This window comes from Drosophila busckii, chromosome X (assembly GCF_011750605.1).
Source record: "Drosophila busckii strain San Diego stock center, stock number 13000-0081.31 chromosome X, ASM1175060v1, whole genome shotgun sequence".
Taxonomy (NCBI): Eukaryota; Metazoa; Arthropoda; class Insecta; order Diptera; family Drosophilidae; genus Drosophila; species Drosophila busckii.
The window spans coordinates 5,825,524-5,847,760 of record NC_046608.1 but is presented as its reverse complement, the minus strand read 5'-3'; the positions used below and the strand labels follow the sequence as shown (position 1 = coordinate 5,847,760).

At 38.8% G+C, this 22,237-nt stretch overlaps 2 protein-coding genes across 2 annotated transcripts; both read right to left on the bottom strand.

Annotated features, from left to right (window-relative positions):
- Positions 1 to 10,073: 10,073 nt before the first annotated feature.
- Positions 10,074 to 13,194, bottom strand: LOC108605579 (secretory carrier-associated membrane protein 1). Its single transcript, XM_017995348.2, has 5 exons — positions 12,970 to 13,194; positions 12,516 to 12,734; positions 11,936 to 12,137; positions 11,596 to 11,725; positions 10,074 to 11,429 (listed from the first exon to the last, which is right to left on the bottom strand). The coding sequence occupies exons 1-5, from the start codon at positions 13,030 to 13,032 to the stop codon at positions 11,021 to 11,023; spliced, it is 1,023 nt and encodes a 340-aa protein (XP_017850837.1). The 5' UTR covers positions 13,033 to 13,194; the 3' UTR covers positions 10,074 to 11,020.
- A 668-nt stretch (positions 13,195 to 13,862) lies between these two features.
- Positions 13,863 to 22,237, bottom strand: LOC108605518. Its single transcript, XM_017995267.2, has 5 exons — positions 21,541 to 22,237; positions 15,077 to 15,206; positions 14,675 to 15,015; positions 14,454 to 14,619; positions 13,863 to 14,397 (listed from the first exon to the last, which is right to left on the bottom strand). Exons 1-5 carry the CDS (start codon positions 21,664 to 21,666, stop codon positions 14,288 to 14,290), a joined length of 873 nt encoding a protein of 290 aa, XP_017850756.1. The 5' UTR covers positions 21,667 to 22,237; the 3' UTR covers positions 13,863 to 14,287.

Below are 22,237 nucleotides of genomic sequence, written 5' to 3'. Positions count from 1 at the left end.
TTTTTAATTGTTCACTCGCGTTTTTAGCAACAACAAAAAACAAAACAAAATTTATTCGCACTTTTTTCCGTTAATAACATTTAGTCATTTATATATTGCAAATTATTTATGTTCGATTTAAGCCGCTTTACAATTTTTGGCACACTTTCTTCTGCTATATGCTTCTTCTTTTTTATTGTGTTGTTGCTTTGATGACAAATTGTAATATGTTTTCGGACTTGCTGGATTTGCTGCTGCTGCTTCTTCTTCTTCAGCTGCTGCTGTGGCTTAGCTTTGGCTTTTAGATGCTGCTGCCGCCTGCGACCAGCGTCTGCATGGAATGCTGGGCTTGATGCTTGCTTTCAAAATCTGTAGTTAGAGCCAACTACTACTGTTCAGTACTCAGTTCAGTTCAGTTGAGTTTTGAAAAAAAAAAAACAATAGCAGAGCGCACGGGTAGAGCTCCGCACCACATGACCGCACTACACGACTGACAGTTTGGCACTGAAGGAGCTAGAGCCAGAGCCAGCAGCAGCAGCGAGTGAGCTTGCTCTGAAGCTCTGAAGCTTATCAACGACAAACGGGCGACAAACGACGAGCCGACCGACCGACCAAACGACTGCCGCCGCCAACAGCCGACAGGGCCAACAGCTCAGCTTGAGTGCGCGCCTCAGCGTGTGTGGGTGAGTGAGAGTGCCATTTGTCTCTTCTGTGACTGTGTGTGTGTGGTGAGGCGACTGTTACAAAAGTTGTAGCAAACACGATGCGAGCAATAACGATGGCGATGCCCCAAGCAGCCACTTTAAACCATGTTCCCATGTTCATTGAAGAAAGCTCCAGTCAACTGATGACCCATTGCCAAATAGCAGCAGCAGCAGCGTCTGTCTGTCTGTCTCTCAGACTCTCTGAATGTGTGTGTGTGTGTGCTTTCGGTTAATGAGAGCAATCAATGCAATAATTGAAGCAGCAAAGCTTTGACACACACTAAAAGAGCGAAGCAGCGAGCGCGCGCAGCGCATTAAGCTTTGATCTAGCATTTGATACGCAGCCAAGAAGAAGAAGAAAAGCAACAAACGAAAAGGTTAAATTCGAATCTTAACACATTAAAAGGTAACACTTTGTTTTGTTATGCACAAAATAATATTAATTAACGTTTTTGTGCTTTTGTTACTCACACTTACGTTTTCTGTTCGCTTTGCACTTTGTTTTGTTTACATTTGCGCGCCTAGATCATGTGACTATCGAACATAACAGAAGTGCGCAGCTATCGATGTTAACTTTACATTACATATTTAACATATAACGTAAGCCCAAGTTTACAGCGTACGTAAGTGCTTGCATAAATATAATTTAAGGAACAACACTTTGTTAAATTGATTTAACTGCTATTTTATTTCATATAAAAGAAAATATTTAAATATTTTATTTAGGTAAACGATGTTAAGAATGATGCAAAAACATTTTGATAGCTTATATTTTTTATTGTATTATATTCCCAATACGCTTAAGATTAATTACTGTTGGAATCTTCGTCGCCAGGTTGCTTTTGGCACAATAACAATTGAATTGGCAAATTAAGATAAATTATTAATTGATAATTTGTTATTATTTTAAGCAACATGATCTAGACTACTGATTCCTTAAATATTTTATGCTGATTATCGACAATGATCTTATGCACAATAAATAAATTGTTATGCTTATATTATATAAATCTCAATTGAAGAGTAAAAATCTTTAATAAATCAAAATGTCAATATTTCACTATTTGCAGCAAACTAATCAATGTAAATAATAATTGAATGGCAGTTTTCAATGAAAGCGCTCTGTTTTTATTGTTGATAAATTGCCCATTTAGTTACATGCATATATTTCCAATGCAAATTAATGTGAAATGACAAATGAAATTGTGACAGCGCATTATGCATAAATTATAGAAAGTATTTACGCATTTCAACTCAAACTGCCAATATTAAAAAAAGACAAACAAAAACAATTTAAGCGAAGCGCACACACAGACACATACACATACACAAAAGTATGTATGTGTTTATATAAGAGTGTGGTTAAAGTAATCAACTTAATCGCAAAGTTTTGGCCAATGCGGCTGCTGCGAAGCGCAGGAGCAATCGGCAAAAACCGAAAATTAAATATTATTTACGCAGAGCGCATTTCCCACTGGGGCCAAAATAAAGCGCTACAAGCAACAACAATAACCAAGCAGAACAACAATAACAAACAGCAGCAGCAATAGCGGCAGCAGCCAGTGGAAGCCCAAAGGAAGCGCCAAGTGCCATGTGCACCGCTTGAATCTAAATCTGACTGTGTGAATGTGTTTGAATGTGTGTGTGTGTGTGTGGTGTGTGTGTGTCGAATTGCCGAGCATTGTACGGCCTTGCGGACATGCTGTCTCATTTTCTCGCGCTCTCTAGCGCTATGTCCTTGCCGCTCTGACTTTGTAGCATATTTATATGTAAGCTTAGAAAAGCTGCAAGAGCGCAAATGAAAAACAACAGAAACAGCCAAATACAAATACAAATACAAATACAAACACGAGCCAGCACGAGCAGCGGAATACGAATGCGACAACAACAAAAACTACAAAAAATACACGCAGAACATTTTTTGCCACAAAACGGCAAACGTGATGCCGCTTGCCACTGCCACTGATGCGCGCATGTGTTTTATCTTCAATCTCGGTGAAAATCATCTGGACGCTGACGAAATGGCCGCAACACCTAACCAAGCAGCCCCAGCCCAGCCCCAGCCCCAGCCCCAGCCCCAGCCCAGCCAAGCCGCCAAGCTTAAGCATTACGAAGGGCAATAGGTTGGCGGCAGCGGGTCGGGCTCGGGTCGTGCTCGGGTCGTGTTTCGGGTGCTGACGATTGCGTTTGCTTTTACTAAGTTACTAAGCCGCTGCTTTGCCTACTCTACTGCAAGCCAGTGTTGCCAGATTAGCTTATTTCATGCTAGAGTCAGTTTATAGCTAGAAATTACGTATACGCCTAAGCAAAAGCAAGCACTAATCATTATATAAAGAATATTGACCATGTAACAAAACGAGAAAACATTCAAACTAAATTATTTCAACTTTCATTTGCTCACACCACGAACATTACCTTAATCATAATATTAACAACACTTCCATATCATGAGGCAATCTACCAATTAACTGCATATCTCTTACTTAACCAACGCTACAAATCTTTTGGGAGCAGCTCCTCTCCAACTAAACAAACTCAATTATTTTAAGCTCCACAAATTTGTTCGTGCAAGCAAAACTACAAATAAATATACATGAAACTAGACTTAAGCAAGCATAAGTATTATTAGTATTATGTACTTAGCCAAAGGTCCCAGTAGACAGTGCTATTAATAAGATAGGTCATGTTATTAAATTACATTTGTAAATGTTGAATGTTGAACCAATCCAGACTTGTTAAATGTAATTCTGACTTGAATGAAATACGCCACAAGCTTAAAATGCTTCACAGCATAAAAATATGAAAGTTTGTTCTCGTGAATTAATTTGCCGAGTGCTGAAATCAACAGAAAGTTAATATAATAATAGCTTATTTTAGCCAGAAACTAGCTGTCAACACTGCCTACAACTATTTTACCAAATGTGACTAACATTAAGCCATGGGGGTGTGGGGTAGGGCGCAGTTCTCTGCGCTTTTGTAACGCTTTTTGCAAAAATGGAATTTGTACTTCCGCTCTGGCGTCGAGCCTGCAAAAAGATTTTAATTAAAAGCAGCAGGAAATGTGACCCAAATAATACTTCCGTATAGTGTGAAAAATTTCCAACAACTTGACGCCTAAGCCAAACCCGCACCACCACCACCAGCATCACCCACCATACAGCTCATTTAGTTGCCTAATTTGCCACCCACCGCGTCCACCCACTGTGAACAGTTACAAATTGTTGCATTTTGAGCGCAACTCTCGCAATTAGTTTCGGCTCCAACGGCAACCTTTTAATTTGGCTAAAACGCCCATCAACCCGTCACCCAGCCGCACAGCCATCCAGCCGCCCACCAGCGTTAACTTTCATCAAATGCAACTCTTAATCTGCACTTGCATTCGCATTCCCATTTAACTTTTCCGTTGACGCTGCCTTTGCCTTGACTGTAACTTGTTAACAGTTTGTGCACTCAGCTGGAAGCACTTGCTGCTCTCTTAAGCTTTGGCGTGGAGTTGCTCCTGGCAACCTGTTGCCGCATGCCAATCTGAAGTGCTAGCGTCCTTGAGGGCATTGCAACACTTAAGTTGGTTACGCAGCATCCAGCTGCGGATGCTGCTGCTGATGCGGATTATCCTTCTACTCCGAGTGTGTCAAGTTCATGCATCTTGTTAGTTAAAAAACCAACGGAGAGAATCACAAACCGAATTTATGAGTTATGAATGCAAATTTTAACTAAATAATTCAATATAAAGGAAACATGTACAGTACATACATAATATATTGTTCGATATCATGGATATCTGCTGGTTTATCTTATATTAGGTATCATATATTAGATTTTAATTTTATTATTTATCAACCAATTAAAATCAACTGATCAAAAATAAAAGTTAGGCTGAATATCTTTTAAATAAGAAAGGTTAACTATTGATCAATTGCTTAATACCTTTCATAAAATACATCACATCAACTTCAAGTACAAATATTAAAAATCCTTTCATACTATTTCATTATATTCAATTTATTCTATATATTCTTTATACAGTATGTTTATTAATATTTTGTTTGTTTTAATTTAGAATTTGTTATATCATCAGTTTTATATTTTAAACTTATAACAGTTGCGGCTATTGATCTATACTCACTCGTTTTATTCAATAATTACATAATAACAAGTGGACAAATTAAACTTGGGCGCCACCAACTTTTAGATACACAACTTTGCACAACTTTATGATACCCTTTTTTCCATTTTTTACAAAAATGTCTAAGTGTATAATAAATATTTGCAATAATGAATTGCCTGAACGCTGGAAAACTTAGAGTCCAAGATTTATTGCTTAAAGAAGAAGAGTAAGAATAAATAAACTACATTTGTACTCAAGTATAAAAATTAAGTATATTGAGCTGCTAGAAGTATAAGTTTAAACTAAATAAATTGAATTTTGAAAGAACTAAAATACTAAACTTATAACACTGCTCAACACTTAAATGTGCATATATCCTGATCATCCTGATTCATTCAGTCCAACATTACTTAAAGTATTGCAATTGACACAAAATGTTATCAGCTTGGCTACAACTACAACTAAACTATAAATAGCAGCGCAGCTGGAGAGCAGCAGCAGCAGCAGTTTGGCTCCCACCGGATATTTGAGCTCAATTACAAAACTGATTTTGTATATGAAAGCAATAAATGTTAGTTTGCCCTGTCTATGAGGACTGGACCGGACCCAAACCGACTCGATTGGCAACCCTCTCTCTCTCTGTCTGCTAAGCGTGCCTGAGCCACTTTGAACTCAACTCCTCAAGCACTTGCACTTGACGTGGACGGCAACTAGAATTTCATTTCATTGGGGGTATCATGTGACGTTGACAGCGTTTAAGCTTCGGTAAGCGTTGCAACGCTTTATCGTACTGCTGGAACGTTTAGCCGACAGCGGATATCCGGATGCTTGATAGACACCGATAGGTGAGTTCCTATACAGGCAAATGAAGCTCAGCTCAGCTTGGCGTGGCTGGGCTTGGCTTATCGAAGTGCCTTCAACTCTCGGCTATTCTTGGCATGCAGCTGCAGACCTGCTTGGACATTTAATCAATATAAACACAAACACACACACAATTATTTATAGAAGAATGTTATAAATATCCATGGAAGGTCTCTCTCAGTTAAACTTTTTATACACTTTGACATTTTTGTAAAAAATGGAAAAATGGTTATGGTATTGACCGATGCCGAAAATTTTAGAAAGTTCGGCTTAATAACTTAGGAGTTATTCACATTCTAATTTTGAATATAGACAGCGGGGAGCGCTTGCTGACGCGTCATACAAACGTCGCTGCTCACGCAGGAGGCGGCGTCGCTGCTGACGCTACAGCGAAAACGAGCTTTGACTCGTTAGCTGTTTTGTGTGTATGTGTTTGTGAGTGTATGGCTGTGTTTGCTGCGATGTTCTAGTCAAAGTGTATATAAACGTTGGTTGCGCCCAACTTTAATTTGTCCACTTATTTTTTATGCTTTTTTATTTCGTTACGGCAGCCATTAAGGCCTGTTCATGTCAGGTCCTTTGCACGCGAGCAACGTAAACTGCAATCAATAGCAAATCGTCATCAGCAATTAACGCTACGCTAGCAACTGCACTGACTGGTGAGCGGACTGACGGACTGACTGTCTAACTGAGTGAGTCAGTGACTGATTGGTTGACTGAGTGTGTTTCGCTGTCCTCCAGCTGCAACACGTGACCATTGGACACAAGCTCAAGTGCGACAAGGGATTTGCCGCTAACGACGACCAGCACTTGAACATATGAGTTCGCTTAGCAATTATTTAGAGCATACAGGGTGTTCAAATCAAATTCAGTTACAAACTCAAGCATATACTACAGATAACTTGACTTAAAATATATAAAAACGTTTTGTAAGTACATAAAAGTGTGCATGACTGTTATTCAGACTCATTTGAAACACCCTGTATAAGCCTGAGCTTGTATACACGCTGTACGTATGAGCAACGTTCATGAGCGTAGTCAAGTATGATGATGAACATTAAGGTGCGAATTCTGGAAAATATTAAAAAAAAATCTTGTAATAAATCTATTTACGTTATTACACGCATATATAAATAAATGTTAATTAATCAATATCTTAAGTATTTGTTATTATTTATATTTTCCGCAACAAACCCATCAAAAATTACCGGGACATCCGGATAGTCTTTGTGATTACGAAGATACAGAGCATTTGGACAATTAGATAACAAAATATAATTTTCATGGGCCTTGATCCGTCCTATGGCCAAATTTCTCTAGAGGAATGCCCTTGCTAAGTAGCTGCCCTTGGTAGTATGCAACGTTTTTTTTTCACGTGGTAGACCAACGCTATAGGTTGTTGTCTTGGCTAAGTTGCTTCTTAATAAGCCTTATCTAAAGTAAATCTAAGATTTTCGATAATGTAAAAAATAACATGCTGGTTAAAAATTGAAAATAAATATTAAATTTAAGTCTTATTTGACTTAATTTTGAGCGATTCGGGATATATGATACATCAATAAAAAGATTTCAAAGCGCACGTGGCATATTAAAAATGTTATAAATAATTTTTTTTTATTTTATTAGATCTTCGTAAAAACTCACTAAGTCTAATGTAGTAAATGCACGTTCAATTAAATATTAAACATATGCATATTTATTTCACATAATCATTGCCTAAAGCGTTAAGTGTCAAGCCAAGTTAAGACGTGTGAAAAGTAAGTCTATTAATAAAAAGATAGCGCTAAGCTTCAATTCAGCATTGTTAATTATCTCTGGCAGTTTGCGGCTATTCAATTTAACGCCGAAATACCGTTAGTCCTCATGAGTAACCAAAGGTAAGCGATTTTTTGTAGCTCGTTTCCAGTGTTTGATTACAAAGTCCTTACAAACCAAAGCAAATTGCCGAAGTCGCCCCTGCCAAACGTATTATTGTACATAAAACTTATACGAAATTTTCTTTTACGACTTTCATACACAAATGTGTTTAAATGAAAGTAATGGGCCAACCAATAGTAAGAACTTGCACGCTTTTTAAGTTTGTTTGGCTTTGGTGCATCTTTTTGACAGTTTTAATACTATAATTAAAAATGCAACTTTTTTTATTGATGTCAATTCAACTCTATCAGCATTGCTTGTTGTCAGCTATTATTCCTTCAACCTTCAAAAGTTAGATGTAATTTTCATTTATACAACTTACATATATGTATTACATATTTCCATTCCTCGTTCCATCATGCTGAGAATATAAAAAGCAAATAAGTTATTTCTAATATAATTTGACATTTCAGGCAATGATGGCATGATAACATTTAACTGTAATAATGTAGTCGTCAAGCAAATAGAATACTTTGTTATTATTATTTTACAAGTCTACCAGGCACAGTACCAGGCGAACATAAATGCATACAAAGGCTGCGGGAAAAAATACGTAAGCTATTCACAGTGCCGCATCATTGGTTATTGCTGCAGAAAGAGACAGAGATTGATGAACTGCATCTCTGGCTGTGATTTGATTGATATACTGTTATAGCTTCCAAGTTATCATTATTAGTGTACTTAGCTCGACGCTTCGTATGTCCAGAAAAGTTGTATGTCCAATCTTATGCTTCGTTCAGTTAAAATCATTGTTTAATTGAGAAAATACTTGAATTTTTTTACCCAAGTTTCATTTATTGAAAATATTTATATTCTGAAACAAGTTATAGCAGCTTTTGTACTTAATTCCATTTGGAAATAATTAATTTTGTCTCGATTTATTTAGACTTCGCTAAGCTTTAACCATAGGCGTTTCCCAATTATGATTTAAAGTAACGTACTAATGGTAACCCCCCTTGGCTATGCCCATGGCAGCATTTATCAGTTCTATGCATAAGACGACTGTAAACAAATATACAAACATAAATGCTGGTCTCTGTGTAACGTTGCACGGGTCGTATGCGCAACGTGTGGCAATGAGTCAGCTGGAGCAGCGTTACTGATGAAGAGCTTCGAGCTGACAGTTATGCCACATGCCACACAGTTGCCAGCGCTTTACAGATTTTGCACTCTACTGCACACACACATAGACACCTGTCATATAGTATGCGTATGCGTAACATTTTATGCGTTTTCGTTGTATACACTTTGACATTGCAAAGGTATGTAAAATGCATATGTAGGCGTGGCAGACAGCATAAAGTATATATGTGCTTGATCAGCAAGACAAACGATTGACGCAGATCAGATTAATTATTGCCTCGACTGCTCTCTAGGCAAAGTGTATCAATAAGTTGGCTGCTTCCAACTTGAATGCATGCTTGTTTTCAAATAGTTTTTCCATTTCGTCTTGGTAATAGCTTGGCGGGGGTGGCTGGCTGGCTGGCTTAAGTTTAGCTGGTGTAGACTACAATCATTTGCTGCTGATTTAATTTCGCATTCGCATTCAAACGAAATTTGCATTTCAACGTTTTTAACGAGCGCTCTCAGAGCCAGACGCCCTGCGGTTTATATGCGACCCAAGGCGCTGCTGATGACGACACTTGGACCGCACACCTGTCTATGCATAGCAAAGTTAAAGGTGCAAATATTTATACAAGCTGAAAATATTTAAGCCATGTCAGCAAATAAAAGTGTGCGGACTCTGTGCAAACAAATTGAATAACCGTCTATTAGTTCAATTCAATGTTGCTTGCATTGAATAAAGTTTCCATTTACAGAGTTTCAGAATGTCGATTGCAGCTCAAACTTTGCCTATTATTATTGTTGCCAATTGCAAGACTTTAGACTTTATTAGAATAAATTCCAGTCTAGAATAATTAAATAACAATTTACGTCTATAAATATTGATGTTTATTTGAATTAATTCATAATGGATTTCGCTTAAATTTCACAATAAACAATAATACAATCTTTGTTTGTTTGTTTGTGTGTGTGGTTAGATAAACAAAAACTTTACAAAAATAATTGTATGTACGCAAGCAAAACAACAACAAAAATAAAAGGAATGGAAAATTATCTGGACATCTAACAAGGAATAGTATAAACATAATTTTTAAATAATAATCGCATAGCATATATATTATATGATGTCTTCATATAGATATATGTATATGTATATATATATATATATATATATTTATAATATGTATGTATAACAATTACAATTACAAAATACACGATACGACATTAAATGTGTTTACGTTGACGTGCACAAGATTGCGGGAAGAGGGGGTGGGAAGGCAGGTAGTTTGGGGTCACAGTTACAAGTACGGAAAGTTGGACAACAGCAAATATAATTGAATTTAATATAATAACACAAAATATGGACTATGCTCAGCGTTTGTGTTTGCACATTTGCTCTAAAGATAAAAGTTGCTTTTTATAATTTATGCTTTAAATACATTTAGATGTGGTTATGCATGAGTGTGTGTGTGTGTGTTTCTTTTTTTTTTATGTGGATGTGTGTTATGCGTATATCATAAATGTTTGCTTAGAGAACTAGAAAACATTATTATCAGCAGCCGCAGCATTTATCATAATCCATAGCTGCGTTATCATTATTACATATTATACATACAAGTCGTATTTGTTAGATCAACTGGATTTAGATTGCAGACCACAATCATTTCTATGCGACAATCTCAGCTTAAGCATATATATATATATATATTTTTGTTTAATTCATAAATTAGTAATTTCTTAGGACACTTGCGAAAAAAAATATAGAACTAATTCATCAAGCTATTCTTGCTGCGTTTTTATGTTTATGTGTTTGTGTGTGTGTATTATATAAATGTTTGCATGATTATTGTAAATTTGCCTGGCATTTTGTCAAATGCTTTATCTCTAGGCCAGATTTGCCTTTGGCCGTTGAAGGCAACGTGTGCCGTTTTGTATAGTTTTGGTTTAAGATTCCGATTTAGTAAATATTTTATATAGTATAATATACACATAATGTATATAATAGCAGTAAATTGTATATATAATTATTACAAATGTTATTTTTAGTAATAAGGACGACGGCATTTTAGGAATTATCTTATGCAAAAAGCAATTAGTTTTTTCTTTTTTCTTCTTGTTTAGTTACGCTTTTAAGCCTTGCTATTATAATTAATGTATAGATTATATATGTGTGTGTATGCATGTCGATGATTAAACGCGTAAAACAGCTGATTTTGTTGAGTACTTGACTTGGCTCCTGCTCCATGTGCTCCACTATGTGCTTTCTGTGCTTGTCTCTTTATGTGTTTGCTTGGTTGGTTGATTGGTTGATTTATTTATTAATTATTGTTGCTTGCTGTTGTTGGCTATTGCTTGGTATTGTTGTTATTGTTGGTTTGTAGATTGTTTAGTATCTGCTATTATTGAATTGTGAATTCACAGCCGAGCTGACAGCTGAAGAGGCCGCCTCCTGTACATGCTGATTGCGTAGAAATTCTGTGGTAAACTCAGCCTTTGCCTTGTCCATGCTGGCACCGGTGCTGCGATAGATCGAATGGATCTTCATTATCATCAGCACATTGGCGCCCGCAGTGATGGCAAAGCAAAAGGCAATTATCAACAGCAGCAAACCCACAATAATGCCCGATGCTGAGCTTTCAAACTGTGAGATGGCCGTGATAAAGCCGCAGTAGCCGTAGTCCTCAAACCCAACGGCTTGCACCACCGTGTAAATAGTTTGAAAGAAGTATACAAAGAAGAAGACCATAAAGTTGAAGCTCGAATCATTGCGGAATGCCTTATAAGCTGGCCGAAACCTAAACGGCACCAGAGACACCAGCAAGACAAAGACAGCAGCAGTAACAGCAGAGAGTAACAACAACAGTAACAGCAGCAGCAGCAGCATGAAAAGAAAGTTTAACAGTTAGCAATGGTGAAAGGTCGATATATTTGCATAAGGCGGGCGAGCCGAGCCGAGCTTACCAGCAAACATAGGAGGCAGGCGTGAAGAGCACTGTGTAGAATATGGCCAAGAATAGGTTAGATATTTTATGTGCGTAGAAAAGCAAAATAAGTCCTCCAATTATATTGGCGCAGAGCGTGAGCGTGTAGACTGCAAGCAAAGAATCATATTTATCATATCATATTCGAAAACAAAGATTTTTGGAAACACTTTCAGCTGATTGATTGTGTATATGGTATACATATGAGTCGAATGACTTTGGCTATGACTAATGCCACAGTGTGTAAGAATCTTATCAGCCTTGGCGTCTCTCAATACAATAAAAACTAATGCGACGCTAATAAATGGTATAATGCTTACACATCCAAATGTAATACAAGTGCTTAACCAAGCGCTGAAACTCTGGCGGTATCTCGACTTCAAAGTCCTGATAGAAGCACGGCTTGACGCAAAAGTTGTCCGGCAATGGTGGCCAATTGTTTAACTGTGGCACATTGCCTTGCAGCTGCTGCTCACGTCTATCCAATTCGGCTGCTTTGCGATCCAATTCCTCCTGGCGGCGCTATAATTTAAAAATTCCAAAATACATAAATGCATGGTTTGTTTACAGACTCAAACAGACAATGCCCCTTATCAGCAGCTTGCATGTTTGCGTGTGTGCGTGAGTCTGTGTCTGTGCCTCTGTTTGTGTGGGTGTCATTCAATAAACGCCCACACATGCGTTCGGGAGAGACAGTGCACGCCTTTGTGGTGTCGTTGTGGCAACAACAGCCACATCAAAAGCTACAGCAACAGCAACAAGAGCAACAACAACAACAGCAGCCACAGCAATGCAACAACCGCACATAGAACGACTGTAATGCGAGCTAACTGGAGCACAAGCAATCAAGCTCAGCGACAGCCCTGGTCTGGATTTTTTTTCTACAGCTGTTGCGCTTACCTGCAGCTCCTCCGAGGTAATTTGTATGCTGGTACTGGGGGCTGAGGCGCCCATTGAGCTGGGCTGCGGGGGCGGAATGTTCTGTGAGAGTGGCTGGACAACGGCCGCCGTATTGGTTGAATTGATTTGCAGTTGCGGCTTCGCCTGCTCCTCAAAGGGATTGTAGTCTTCCAGCGAGACATTGGTTGACATGCGTGTCGCCTGCTGTATGGCGGGATCCTAATCAGAAAACGATATCAAATTATTCACATTAGTACCAACTTGGCAAAGTGTAGGCGGCATCACACACTCATACACACACACACATGTATATATGTATATATATATATACATCGATGTGCTGTCGTCGGTGCACCTACAACGCATACACTCTCATACACTATGTATGTATGTGTGTGTATATGTGCATTGGTATGTAGCTTTTCATCAGCAGAAATTTTTGTTGTCAGCTTACCGCAAACGGATTATCCAGATTGGGCTCGCCAAAAGGATTTTCGTCGAAACCGTTGCCGGACATTGTCTTATAATCGATACTGTTATTCTTCTAGTTGTTGTGTTACTCCGTCCTATGCAGTTTTTCGCCAGAATATACTTTTTGCTGGCCCTTTTCTTTTGCTTTTTGCTTTTGAGATGACGATTTGTCGGAATACTTTTCTCGTTTTAAGCACCGCATGGATGACAGTGTGTTGACCGCAATGAGTTCACCGCAATGCGAATATTGCAGATACTGTAAGCTCTGTAATTTTGCTTGCAACATATTTCAGCACACAACTTGGACACATTTTTGCACAATTTCCATCCTGGATTTATAAGAGCTCAACAATTAAATATATAATGAAATAAGTTTGATTAACAAGAACAAGGGCAGTAAATGTAAAGCTTAACAGTCATTCAAAAAAGTTATCAATCGACTTATCGCTCGACCGCCACTAAGTTGTATTTGATTGTGCCGGCTCAAGTGCCGGCAATCGAGCGCTTATAACGTAATTTTTCTTTTCAAAAAAAATCACCAGTTGAATTTCTTTATTTATAACGTACGAAACTTTTTTATTTATTTAAGTACTTGCACATGCACTATAGTATATGTACTTGGAAGACAAATTAACGCTTGCTGCGCATTTGTAAAATAATGCTCAATTACATTCAAAAACATATACAAAATTTTATGCTTACGGAGATTATAATTATTGTATAGTTATTTTTATAATTATTATTTGTATAGTTATCATAATATAATGTAAGCTACATGTACGTTACATGCTACAATAAATTAAATCTTTATTGTTTCTCTTTCTCTCTCTTGTTTTTTGTTTGCCTATATGTTTGTAGGTACAACTTTTAATTCTGTTTTTGTTTTATGTTCTATGATTATTTGCAGAAACATATCGCACTCCAAAAACTTTGACGCATTTTGACTCAAGACAAACTAATGTTATTATTACGGTGCTAAAAAAAATTACAAGCTACATTTTGTCAAAAAAAAAATATTTAAATTTAAAATTGTATTACAAATGTGTATGCGCATGTGTGTTTTTTGTTGTTTATTTTGTGTATGCAAGGGAAGCTTTAGAACCGGACAAGCTCTGCATACGGCAAAGGTGACCGTTGAAAACTGGGAGAGAGTCGACCTTAACCACTAATGCTTGCACTGCTTAAATATTATTAATCATATGTCTTTTTTGTTTTGATTGTGGTGAGCTCCCAAATGATAATTATTTTTATTGATTGCGTTGATTCGCTTTCGCGTTCGTTATGCACGTTCGTTACGCCAGTTAATAGTTGTACGGTCCGTATTGTGAGCCATGGTAATAGGGACCCGGATATATTTGAGGCTGAGCATAGTTGGCATAGGGAGGATAAGGTGGCTGCTTTTGCGAGTAAACTGAAAGAAATGGAAAATTAGATTGAACAATAATTAAATAAATGCAGTAAGCTTACCAGGCATAAGATACTGCAGATTCAGTTGCTCCTCCTTCTCGCGCTCATTGCGCAGACAGACAGCAGCACCGGATAGCAAGATGGCAGACAGTAGACAAGTGCCAATGCCGGTCCAGGCCACAATATAGGACCAATCATAGACAATCTTTGTATTGTCACGCAGCACCTGTTGCAAAAATAGAGTAATTTGAAGTTGACAACAATGAAGACAAAGTACGCACCGTATTCCATTGCTGGAAGTAATCCTCGCCGACAACTTTCTCCTTTTCAAAGAACTCAACCGTATGCCAAAGTCCCATGGCGCCAGCTGCTAACAGACAAGTGACCAAGAGCAGTATCGAAGTGGCTGTAATGGCGCCAGAGGAACGTTTCCAACAACCAGAGAGTCCCGTCCAGAAAGCACAAAAGATAGTGACAAAGCTCAAAATGAAGAGCGCAATGCAGGAGCGTGCCAAATGTAGACGTGATGTGGCATCCTCATTGGAGATCTTATCATCCTCCACTTGCGGAAAGTAATCAATGTTCGAGCAGTGGGTTTCAATGGGTGACAGATAAGTTGGCACTAGCAGAAAAGAGAATAAGAATATGAGTATGAGGTACGCTTATTGTTTTATTTTTATTACCTGCAGTTGCCGGTGGTCGCTCCTTGGGATAGCAGATGCGGAATAGTCCACGAGTTCTCGTATAGTAATAGTACTTCACATTCAGATTATGCAGCAGTGATTCGGCATCGGAATGCTTAGCGGAGAAGGCCTGCAAAAAAGACAAAATGACAAAAGGGGTTATAACACTTTAGCCTTCTCGAAAGATTAACGTTAGAATTGAATTCCAGCGATGCAAACGAAACATATCAAGGCGATTCATTGCCAGCAGCTTTATTTACAACAATATTCAAATCGACTCTGACGACAGCTGCCAATAAACCAGTTCCCCTTTTTGTGTGGGCGTCTCTCTCAAACAAACAAAAGATTTCGATAGCTACACACTGTAAGAAATAGTTTGAACTACAGTCTAATACCAGTTTGAAATTGAAAACCACTTTTCTCGCTGTGTACAAACTACAAACAACTACGTCGGCTACAATTATTATTATCAGAGTGTGTGTGTGTCGATCATCATCATCCGGTCATCTTTCGTCTTAATGATATACGGATGTACATACTATAAGTTATGTATCTAAACGTAGGAGTATGAGTGTGCGTGTAGTATTTAGTAACTTATCAGATCAAGTGGCAAGATGAACACGTTTCCAAGTTCTCGCTCTCAGAGGCGTACGTTGTTAACAATTGAAGGTTGCCCATTGTCAAGTTAAATGGGAAAAAAATGTTTCCATTTCGAGATCACAACAGAGATTTTATTGTCATTCATTATTCATCATTATAGAGTGTGTGTGATCTAATGTGATCTATTGATTTTTTTCAATTGCGTAGTACATATTTGGCTTTCGGTCTGTTGGCTTCGAAATCAATCAAAAGGATTGCGTTTAGCTTTCGTTTTCTACCTCTACGGAAGACTTTCGAATGACCTTCGCGTCCGCTTTCCTCGCTCCGACTGCGACTTAACTACTTATAATTATAATTAGCTGGGCATGTCCAATCGTCATTAGCCAGGAGAGCCCAAGCCAACAAGCTAACAAGTTGTCTTGTCTTGTCTTGTCTTGTTTTTTATGGCTCAATGGTTTTCTAATGCCCTGAAGAACTCCACCCCGTCCGTTTGTTCGACCGTTTGTCCGTCCGTCCGTGTGTGCAATGTATGTTGCAAGTGGCCGCAAATTAAGCGAGTTACAGAGCTATGACAAACGCTGCTTGCGTACAACAAGAGGAGAGGAAAAGGGAGAGAAAGGGCCCTTAATTGCTGCGACTTTCATAAGAAAGTTACAAAATTAATCCGTTGGCTGTGGCGAGTGGGAACGCAATGCGCTAATAAAAGACCAGAAATCACCCAAAAAAAAACAAAACACAAACGAAAACGAGAAACAAAAAAACTGGACAAAGTCTCGCAGCAAGCGAAGCGCGTCAAAAATTTCATAAGAGACAGCGAGGGAAAGAGAGAAGAGAAAAGGGTAGTAAATGCCCCAAGCTCCAAGTCTGGGCTGCATATTGGTTTTTACTCTGCCTCCTACTTCTTGTTATTTTTTCCACTTTTCTTTAGGTGGGCCAAACCCAAACCCAGTTCCAAGCAGATTGCGTAAGCGAAAAACCTTTTTTTTCCAACTAATTTACATAAGTTCGTTCAGTTGGCTCACACTTTGGTTCCGTATGCAGTTTTCAATATGAGAACTTCCCCTTCTTCTCCCCCACTCCACCCCGGTCGATAAGCAATTTGTAAAGTTTTCTTTGAGCTCGCGTATTGTTATTTAAGTACCGGACATAAAATAAAACACGTTTAGCGCTTTTTTTTTTCATTTTGAACAAGTTGCGACAAGACACTTTTCTCTTTTGGCTTTTTGACTCTTTGGCTTTTACTTGACTTCAGCTGATTAACATTTTTGTTACCTTTTTACCCGCCGAACCCCAAATCCAAGCCCAGCTTAGCTCGAAACCAAAAAAAAAACACAAAATAGAATTTCAAACGTGTGAAACGTGCTGACATTTCAAATTTTTGGATATTTGAGTGTCTGCTGAGCAACATCAAATGAAACGAAACGAGCGATGAAATTTTTGGTGGAAAACGTGGTTAAAGAAATAAACATTCAGTTTAGGCTAAATGGCGGGAGGGGGGCTTAAAAAATATTACTTGATTGAAAAATGCAACACGAAATTCTCACATTAAAGAGAAGAAAAAGATGAAAATATGTTTAAGAAAATCATTCAAATGGAATTTGAAATGCCTCTTAAAAATATAAAAATATAAGACGCTCAAAATATAAGTTAGCTTAAGAAAATATTTCAACAGTTGGCACTTGCAACCAAATTAAAGCTACATATGTAGCTGTTTATCTGGATCTGTATCTCCCCCTTTAAAAATACATAAGTGTCTGTACTTTAAACTCTATCCAAAGATCATAGACACAAAAGACTTTTTGCGCCAGCTGCATAGTTACTCTGCTTCTTCTTCTTGCCTCCTTAACAAAAAAAAAAGCCACAAGTATTTTTATGACCAGAGCACAAGTCCAAACGGGTTTAGACAACATGTGCACAAAACTCCGCCCGCCCCCCAGCCAACCCCTAACCCACCTTGCATGCCACGTACCAGAGCCAATGCATTGACTTTCAGACAGCGGCGGCGGCGGCGGCGGCGGATGTTGGTGATTAGCCAATCGTCAGCAAATGTGCAGATCTAAAACTGGATCAGAGCTTAGCCATAGATAAAGAACGAAAGATATATATGGCAGTTATATATGGTAGACAGATGCAGGATGCATAAAGCACTGCCGGAGCTATTGTTAGCTTCATGGGAAGGCCAAAGCTCATTAAAATGCCAAATTGCTAAATTATGCGACATACAAACGCACTTTATATAAATTTGTTGGTGTGCGGCTCCAAAGCAAGTGTGAGTGACTTTGTCATGCAATTTAAAATAAGAAAAGCTCTAGCTATGATGAACTTGAGTGCTCCACTTTGTTGACACTCCTTGACCAGAGAGTCGAGTCTCTAGTATTTAAATAGTGCAAGCTTCCAGCTGTGGCATGCGTCAGCTAATAAATAATTTATTTTTATTCAAGCCTCGCCTTCACTTTTGTTGACAATTTAAATTTGTAGCGTTGGCCAAGAATTTAGACAATTTATAGCCAGGTCGTGGGAGCACGTCATTGACTTGGCAACAATTGGAATTTAGTTTTTCTTGTTGTGTGATTTGTACTTTAGACTTTTGGTGTTTAATAATATAAATTAAGCAAATGTGCTTTAAATGCGGAAGAAGCAACAAATTCATGCTTATCAAGCATTCTTCTTCTTTTTTTGTTTGTCAATGAAGTTTTTGAGGAAGCGAAAGCGTTTGAAATCTCACGCTTAACTGCTTGAAAGTATAATCGAAGAATCTCCAAATTCTTTGCTATGTTTACTTGTGTATTTTATTTATAAACAGTTACTGATTGAGTCAAACAATTGCAATTCACTTTATGCTAATATAGATTCTCGTTTAAGCCATGAATATACCGATTTGGAATTTCACATGATGTCAGCTATTAAAATATAGAAACTGACGCTACAATAATAAATAATGACTGTATGACTGACTGCATGTAATTTGTAAACAACAGCAGAAAATAAGCAAAAAGAAATCTTCTGCTCTTGCAATCGCGGTCGCTGGGTCGTATGAGTAATTTGGCCAAGCAGTAGCTGCAACTTTTAATTAATTTATTTTACCGTCGCAAATTAACATCTGTGTTCGTTCGTTCAGCAACTCTCTTGACAAATCAAAGCGCTTACTAAGCGTAAATTTACAACACGAAATTCATTCAATGGAGCCAAAGACGAAAATGGTAAAAACTACAACAGAGCCAGATGGGGAAATGGCAATAGCAACAACAATAAGCGGCAATAAGCAGCTTTTCATTTCTTCAAAACAAGGCGAAAAGCAAACAGCAAAAGGAAAACTAACTCCAACAGTTGCCACAGAAGGGTTTTCTCTTTTGTGAACAACATAAGCCAACGAACCAATTGATTTAAACAACAACAAAAAACCAAATACAAAATGACAAATAAATGAAAACACAAATATTGCTGAAGTACACACAACTGACGGACTTAGGGCTTGTCCGCTTGCTTACAGTGCAGCCAACGGTAGGGAGTAAACAGTAGAATGGGGGGAGGAGGCGCGGGGGGAGGTACTGACCAGGCAAGGCGGCTAACGCATACCAATTTTGAGCTCTACTTGAAAACGTGAAACGAGTGAAAACTCAAAACCAGTTTGCAACTTATAGAGTACCCCCCAGCTAACCCCGCCTTACAAATCACGTGCCCCCCAACCCACCCCACCAGACTCTGTGCTTAGCCATTCCTTAGCCAAATGGCTTTGGGCTTTAGCGATTTATAAATACAAATTTTTACTTCGCCACAGCGGCCATAGCGGCTATCAGCGATAAGTAAGCAAAAGAGAGCTACAGAGAGAGAGAGAGAGCCACGTAGAGAGAGAGAGAGCACACACACAAGCACTGCTTAGTTGTTTAGCTTCTTAAGCTGTGGTTCTTGTTTTGAGCGCTGCGCTTGAACTCTGCATAAATTGTAGACAGCAGGAGAGAGCGAGAGCAAGACCGCCAGCTATCTATTAGCACTGATAACAGTAATCGCCTAAAAGAAAAAGTTCTGGGAAAAACAATTTTCAGCACATAATTTTGTGTTCTTATCTTGTTTAATTATGTGAATAATTTTATGTAAATTTCCAAGTTAATGTGTTAAGCTTAAGCTTGAATAACTGTGCTGCTTGAAAACTAGAAAAACATGATGAATGTTCTCATAATAATTTTTCAAAAAACACATTTTGAAAACAGGTACAAAATCGCATTAGCACCTTCAGGTATGCACACAGACACACACACACATGCAAACATGCATATGTATATACATATATCGGTAGATTTAGAATTCATTAGTCACGCCAACACGATTGCCACCTGTCAGCTGCTGCGCTGCTGATAATGCTGAATATATTGTCGGTGTTTTCAAAAATAAATTGTAGCGCAGCGAATGCATTTTCCATCAGTACTTACAATTTTCTTTTATACGTTGAACATTTCGTGGCAGAACAATAGATTCGTTATGGATAAGCAGGGCAAATGAAAATCTTAATTACATGCCACACACTCTGCCTGCGTTTTTCAAAAGCAGCGCAGTTAACGTCAGCTGCGCCGTCAGTGTCAGTGCAAAACGAAAACGAGTTGGCAGCACTCTTTTGAAAACTTCTTTCAATTGTTGCTGTTGCTTTGGCTTAACCTTTGCTGGCAGCCACAGAGTGCCAAAGTAAAAATCAAACACCAAAGTCAAAAACGTGCAAATATTTTTTTTGTTCAGTTAACTTTTGCTTTGGTATGCGCGGTATGTGCGCGCTGTCTCTCGCTCGCTCGCTCTCGCTCTCGCTCTCGCTCTCTCTCTCTCTCTCTCTCTCTCTCTCTCTAACACAAGCGCAAGCGCGCGCTTAAAGCTTGCTCTGGCTCTCTGAGCATAATAGCCGAAATGCTTAAATACCTAAGGCGCTCTCCCTCACCGCATTGTTGCACCTACAAATAAGAGGCGGCAGTTGCTGTTGTTGCTTTTGTTGTTGTGTTGCGTGTTTATTACATGCAAAATGAGAAACTGTTTGGCTCTGTTGCTGCTTCTTTCTGCCTTCGTCGACGTCGTCTTCATCTTTTGTTGCGCAGCCGCATCGCTTGGCTTGGCTAAGCGTTCGCGTAGAAAGTTTTAGCGTTAACGGCCAACGAACGGCCCCCAATCGTCTCTACTACCTTTGCTCCCCTCTTCAGCGCATTCTTCAGTTGCTACTTCTTCTTCTGTTGAGCTGCTGCTACTACTACTACTACTATTGGCTGTTTGCTTTCGACCTTTCTTCTTTTCACATGCTGCTGCTGCTGCTGTTGCTTGCTGTGCCATGCCCTTATTTCTTCATAAGCAACCACACGCGCCTCAGTTGTTACTGGTAACATAGCGTCGGCGTCGCCGCCAGCGTCAGCGTCACAGGCACAGTGGAATTAGGCTGCGCATATTCTAAACAAAAACTGTTAGCTCCGCTCAGCCTGCATGTAATTTGTGTAACCACGTTGCAACTTAAATCCTGAAGCAATATTGATATTAGCATTTTAAGCTCTGTTAAAATAATTTAATGCGCTTTTTAGTCAAATAAGATAACAATAGACTTTTGTTAAAAACGCAAATCTCACAAATCAGTTGATTTCGACATTATCTTTTGCATGTGTGTAGCAATTTGAAATTTATGCTGCTCTTAACTTATTCGAGACCTTGATTTGCTGATTTGTTGCTATTGTCGTTTGTCTTTGTTTGCTTCTACGCGTGGGTGAGACAAATACGCAGATTCTCGTAATACAATGCACAACTGAGAGATGTGCAGTGATATCTGCTAAAGTCAAGGGGGGGGGCGTAGGGGTGGATAGATAGATAGATAGACAGTCAGTTGTTGACGGTTTAACACTAACCTGTATCTGATTACGTCTGACTTCATAGTGCAGCCAATTGTCTGTGGAGAAGGCGATCGCGAGCAGAGCTGTCGCGATAATCGCGCAGATTGTCGCTATTGATAGCGTTACGGCGGAGCAGGGCATTGCGTTAACTCTCCTTGGTCCTTGCGTATTTTTGATTTGAAACTGTTACTTCTTCTTCTTACAGCTGTTTGTTACTGTTGTCGTTTTTCGTTTGTTGTTTTTGTGGCTTTGGCGATTTGCTGTACAACAAATTATTCAGCAACACAAAAATACAGTTGTTTAGTGGTTGTTGTTTTTGTTATTGCGGTCGTTCTTTGGCCAGCTCTTCTCTCTGCGTTCTGTGCTTCTTCTTGCGCCTCTTTTTTCACAGCTAGCTGCTTTGCTAGCTTCTGCTGGTTGCTTCTTATTCCACAGCAACCAGTTTCTTGCTGGCGGCGGCAGCGACACAGAAAAAAACAACTCGAAAAAAATACGTGTATAATAATTAAGCAAGCAGCGCGTCCGTCGGCGCACAGCAAACGGGAAGGAGACAGCAGTAGCCGACAATACACTCACACTCTCACTCACACACACGCACACACACGAACTCTGGACGAGAATCTCGGGCTACACACAAAATGCGCACGTTGAGACGTTGTTACTGCGACAAACGACAACGACAAACTGCGCTCAAGACAACGTTCACTAGCGT

Bases quoted from the DNA above. Each gene is read 5' to 3' on its own strand.
- LOC108605579 (XM_017995348.2), bottom strand. From the start codon at position 13,032: ATGTCCGGCAACGGTTTCGACGAAAATCCTTTTGGCGAGCCCAATCTG. The intron at 12,735-12,969 runs GTAAGCTGACAA...TTTTCTGATTAG, and splicing joins ATCTGGATAATCCGTTTGCG to GATCCCGCCATACAGCAGGC. The intron at 11,726-11,935 runs GTAAGCATTATA...CTTTGCTTGCAG, and splicing joins CTTGTATTACATTTGGATGT to TCTACACGCTCACGCTCTGC.
- LOC108605518 (XM_017995267.2), bottom strand. From the start codon at position 21,666: ATGCCCTGCTCCGCCGTAACGCTATCAATAGCGACAATCTGCGCGATT. The intron at 15,207-21,540 runs GTTAGTGTTAAA...TCTTTTTTGCAG, and splicing joins TCAGACGTAATCAGATACAG to GCCTTCTCCGCTAAGCATTC. The intron at 14,620-14,674 runs GTGCGTACTTTG...TTTTTGCAACAG, and splicing joins ACTTCCAGCAATGGAATACG to GTGCTGCGTGACAATACAAA.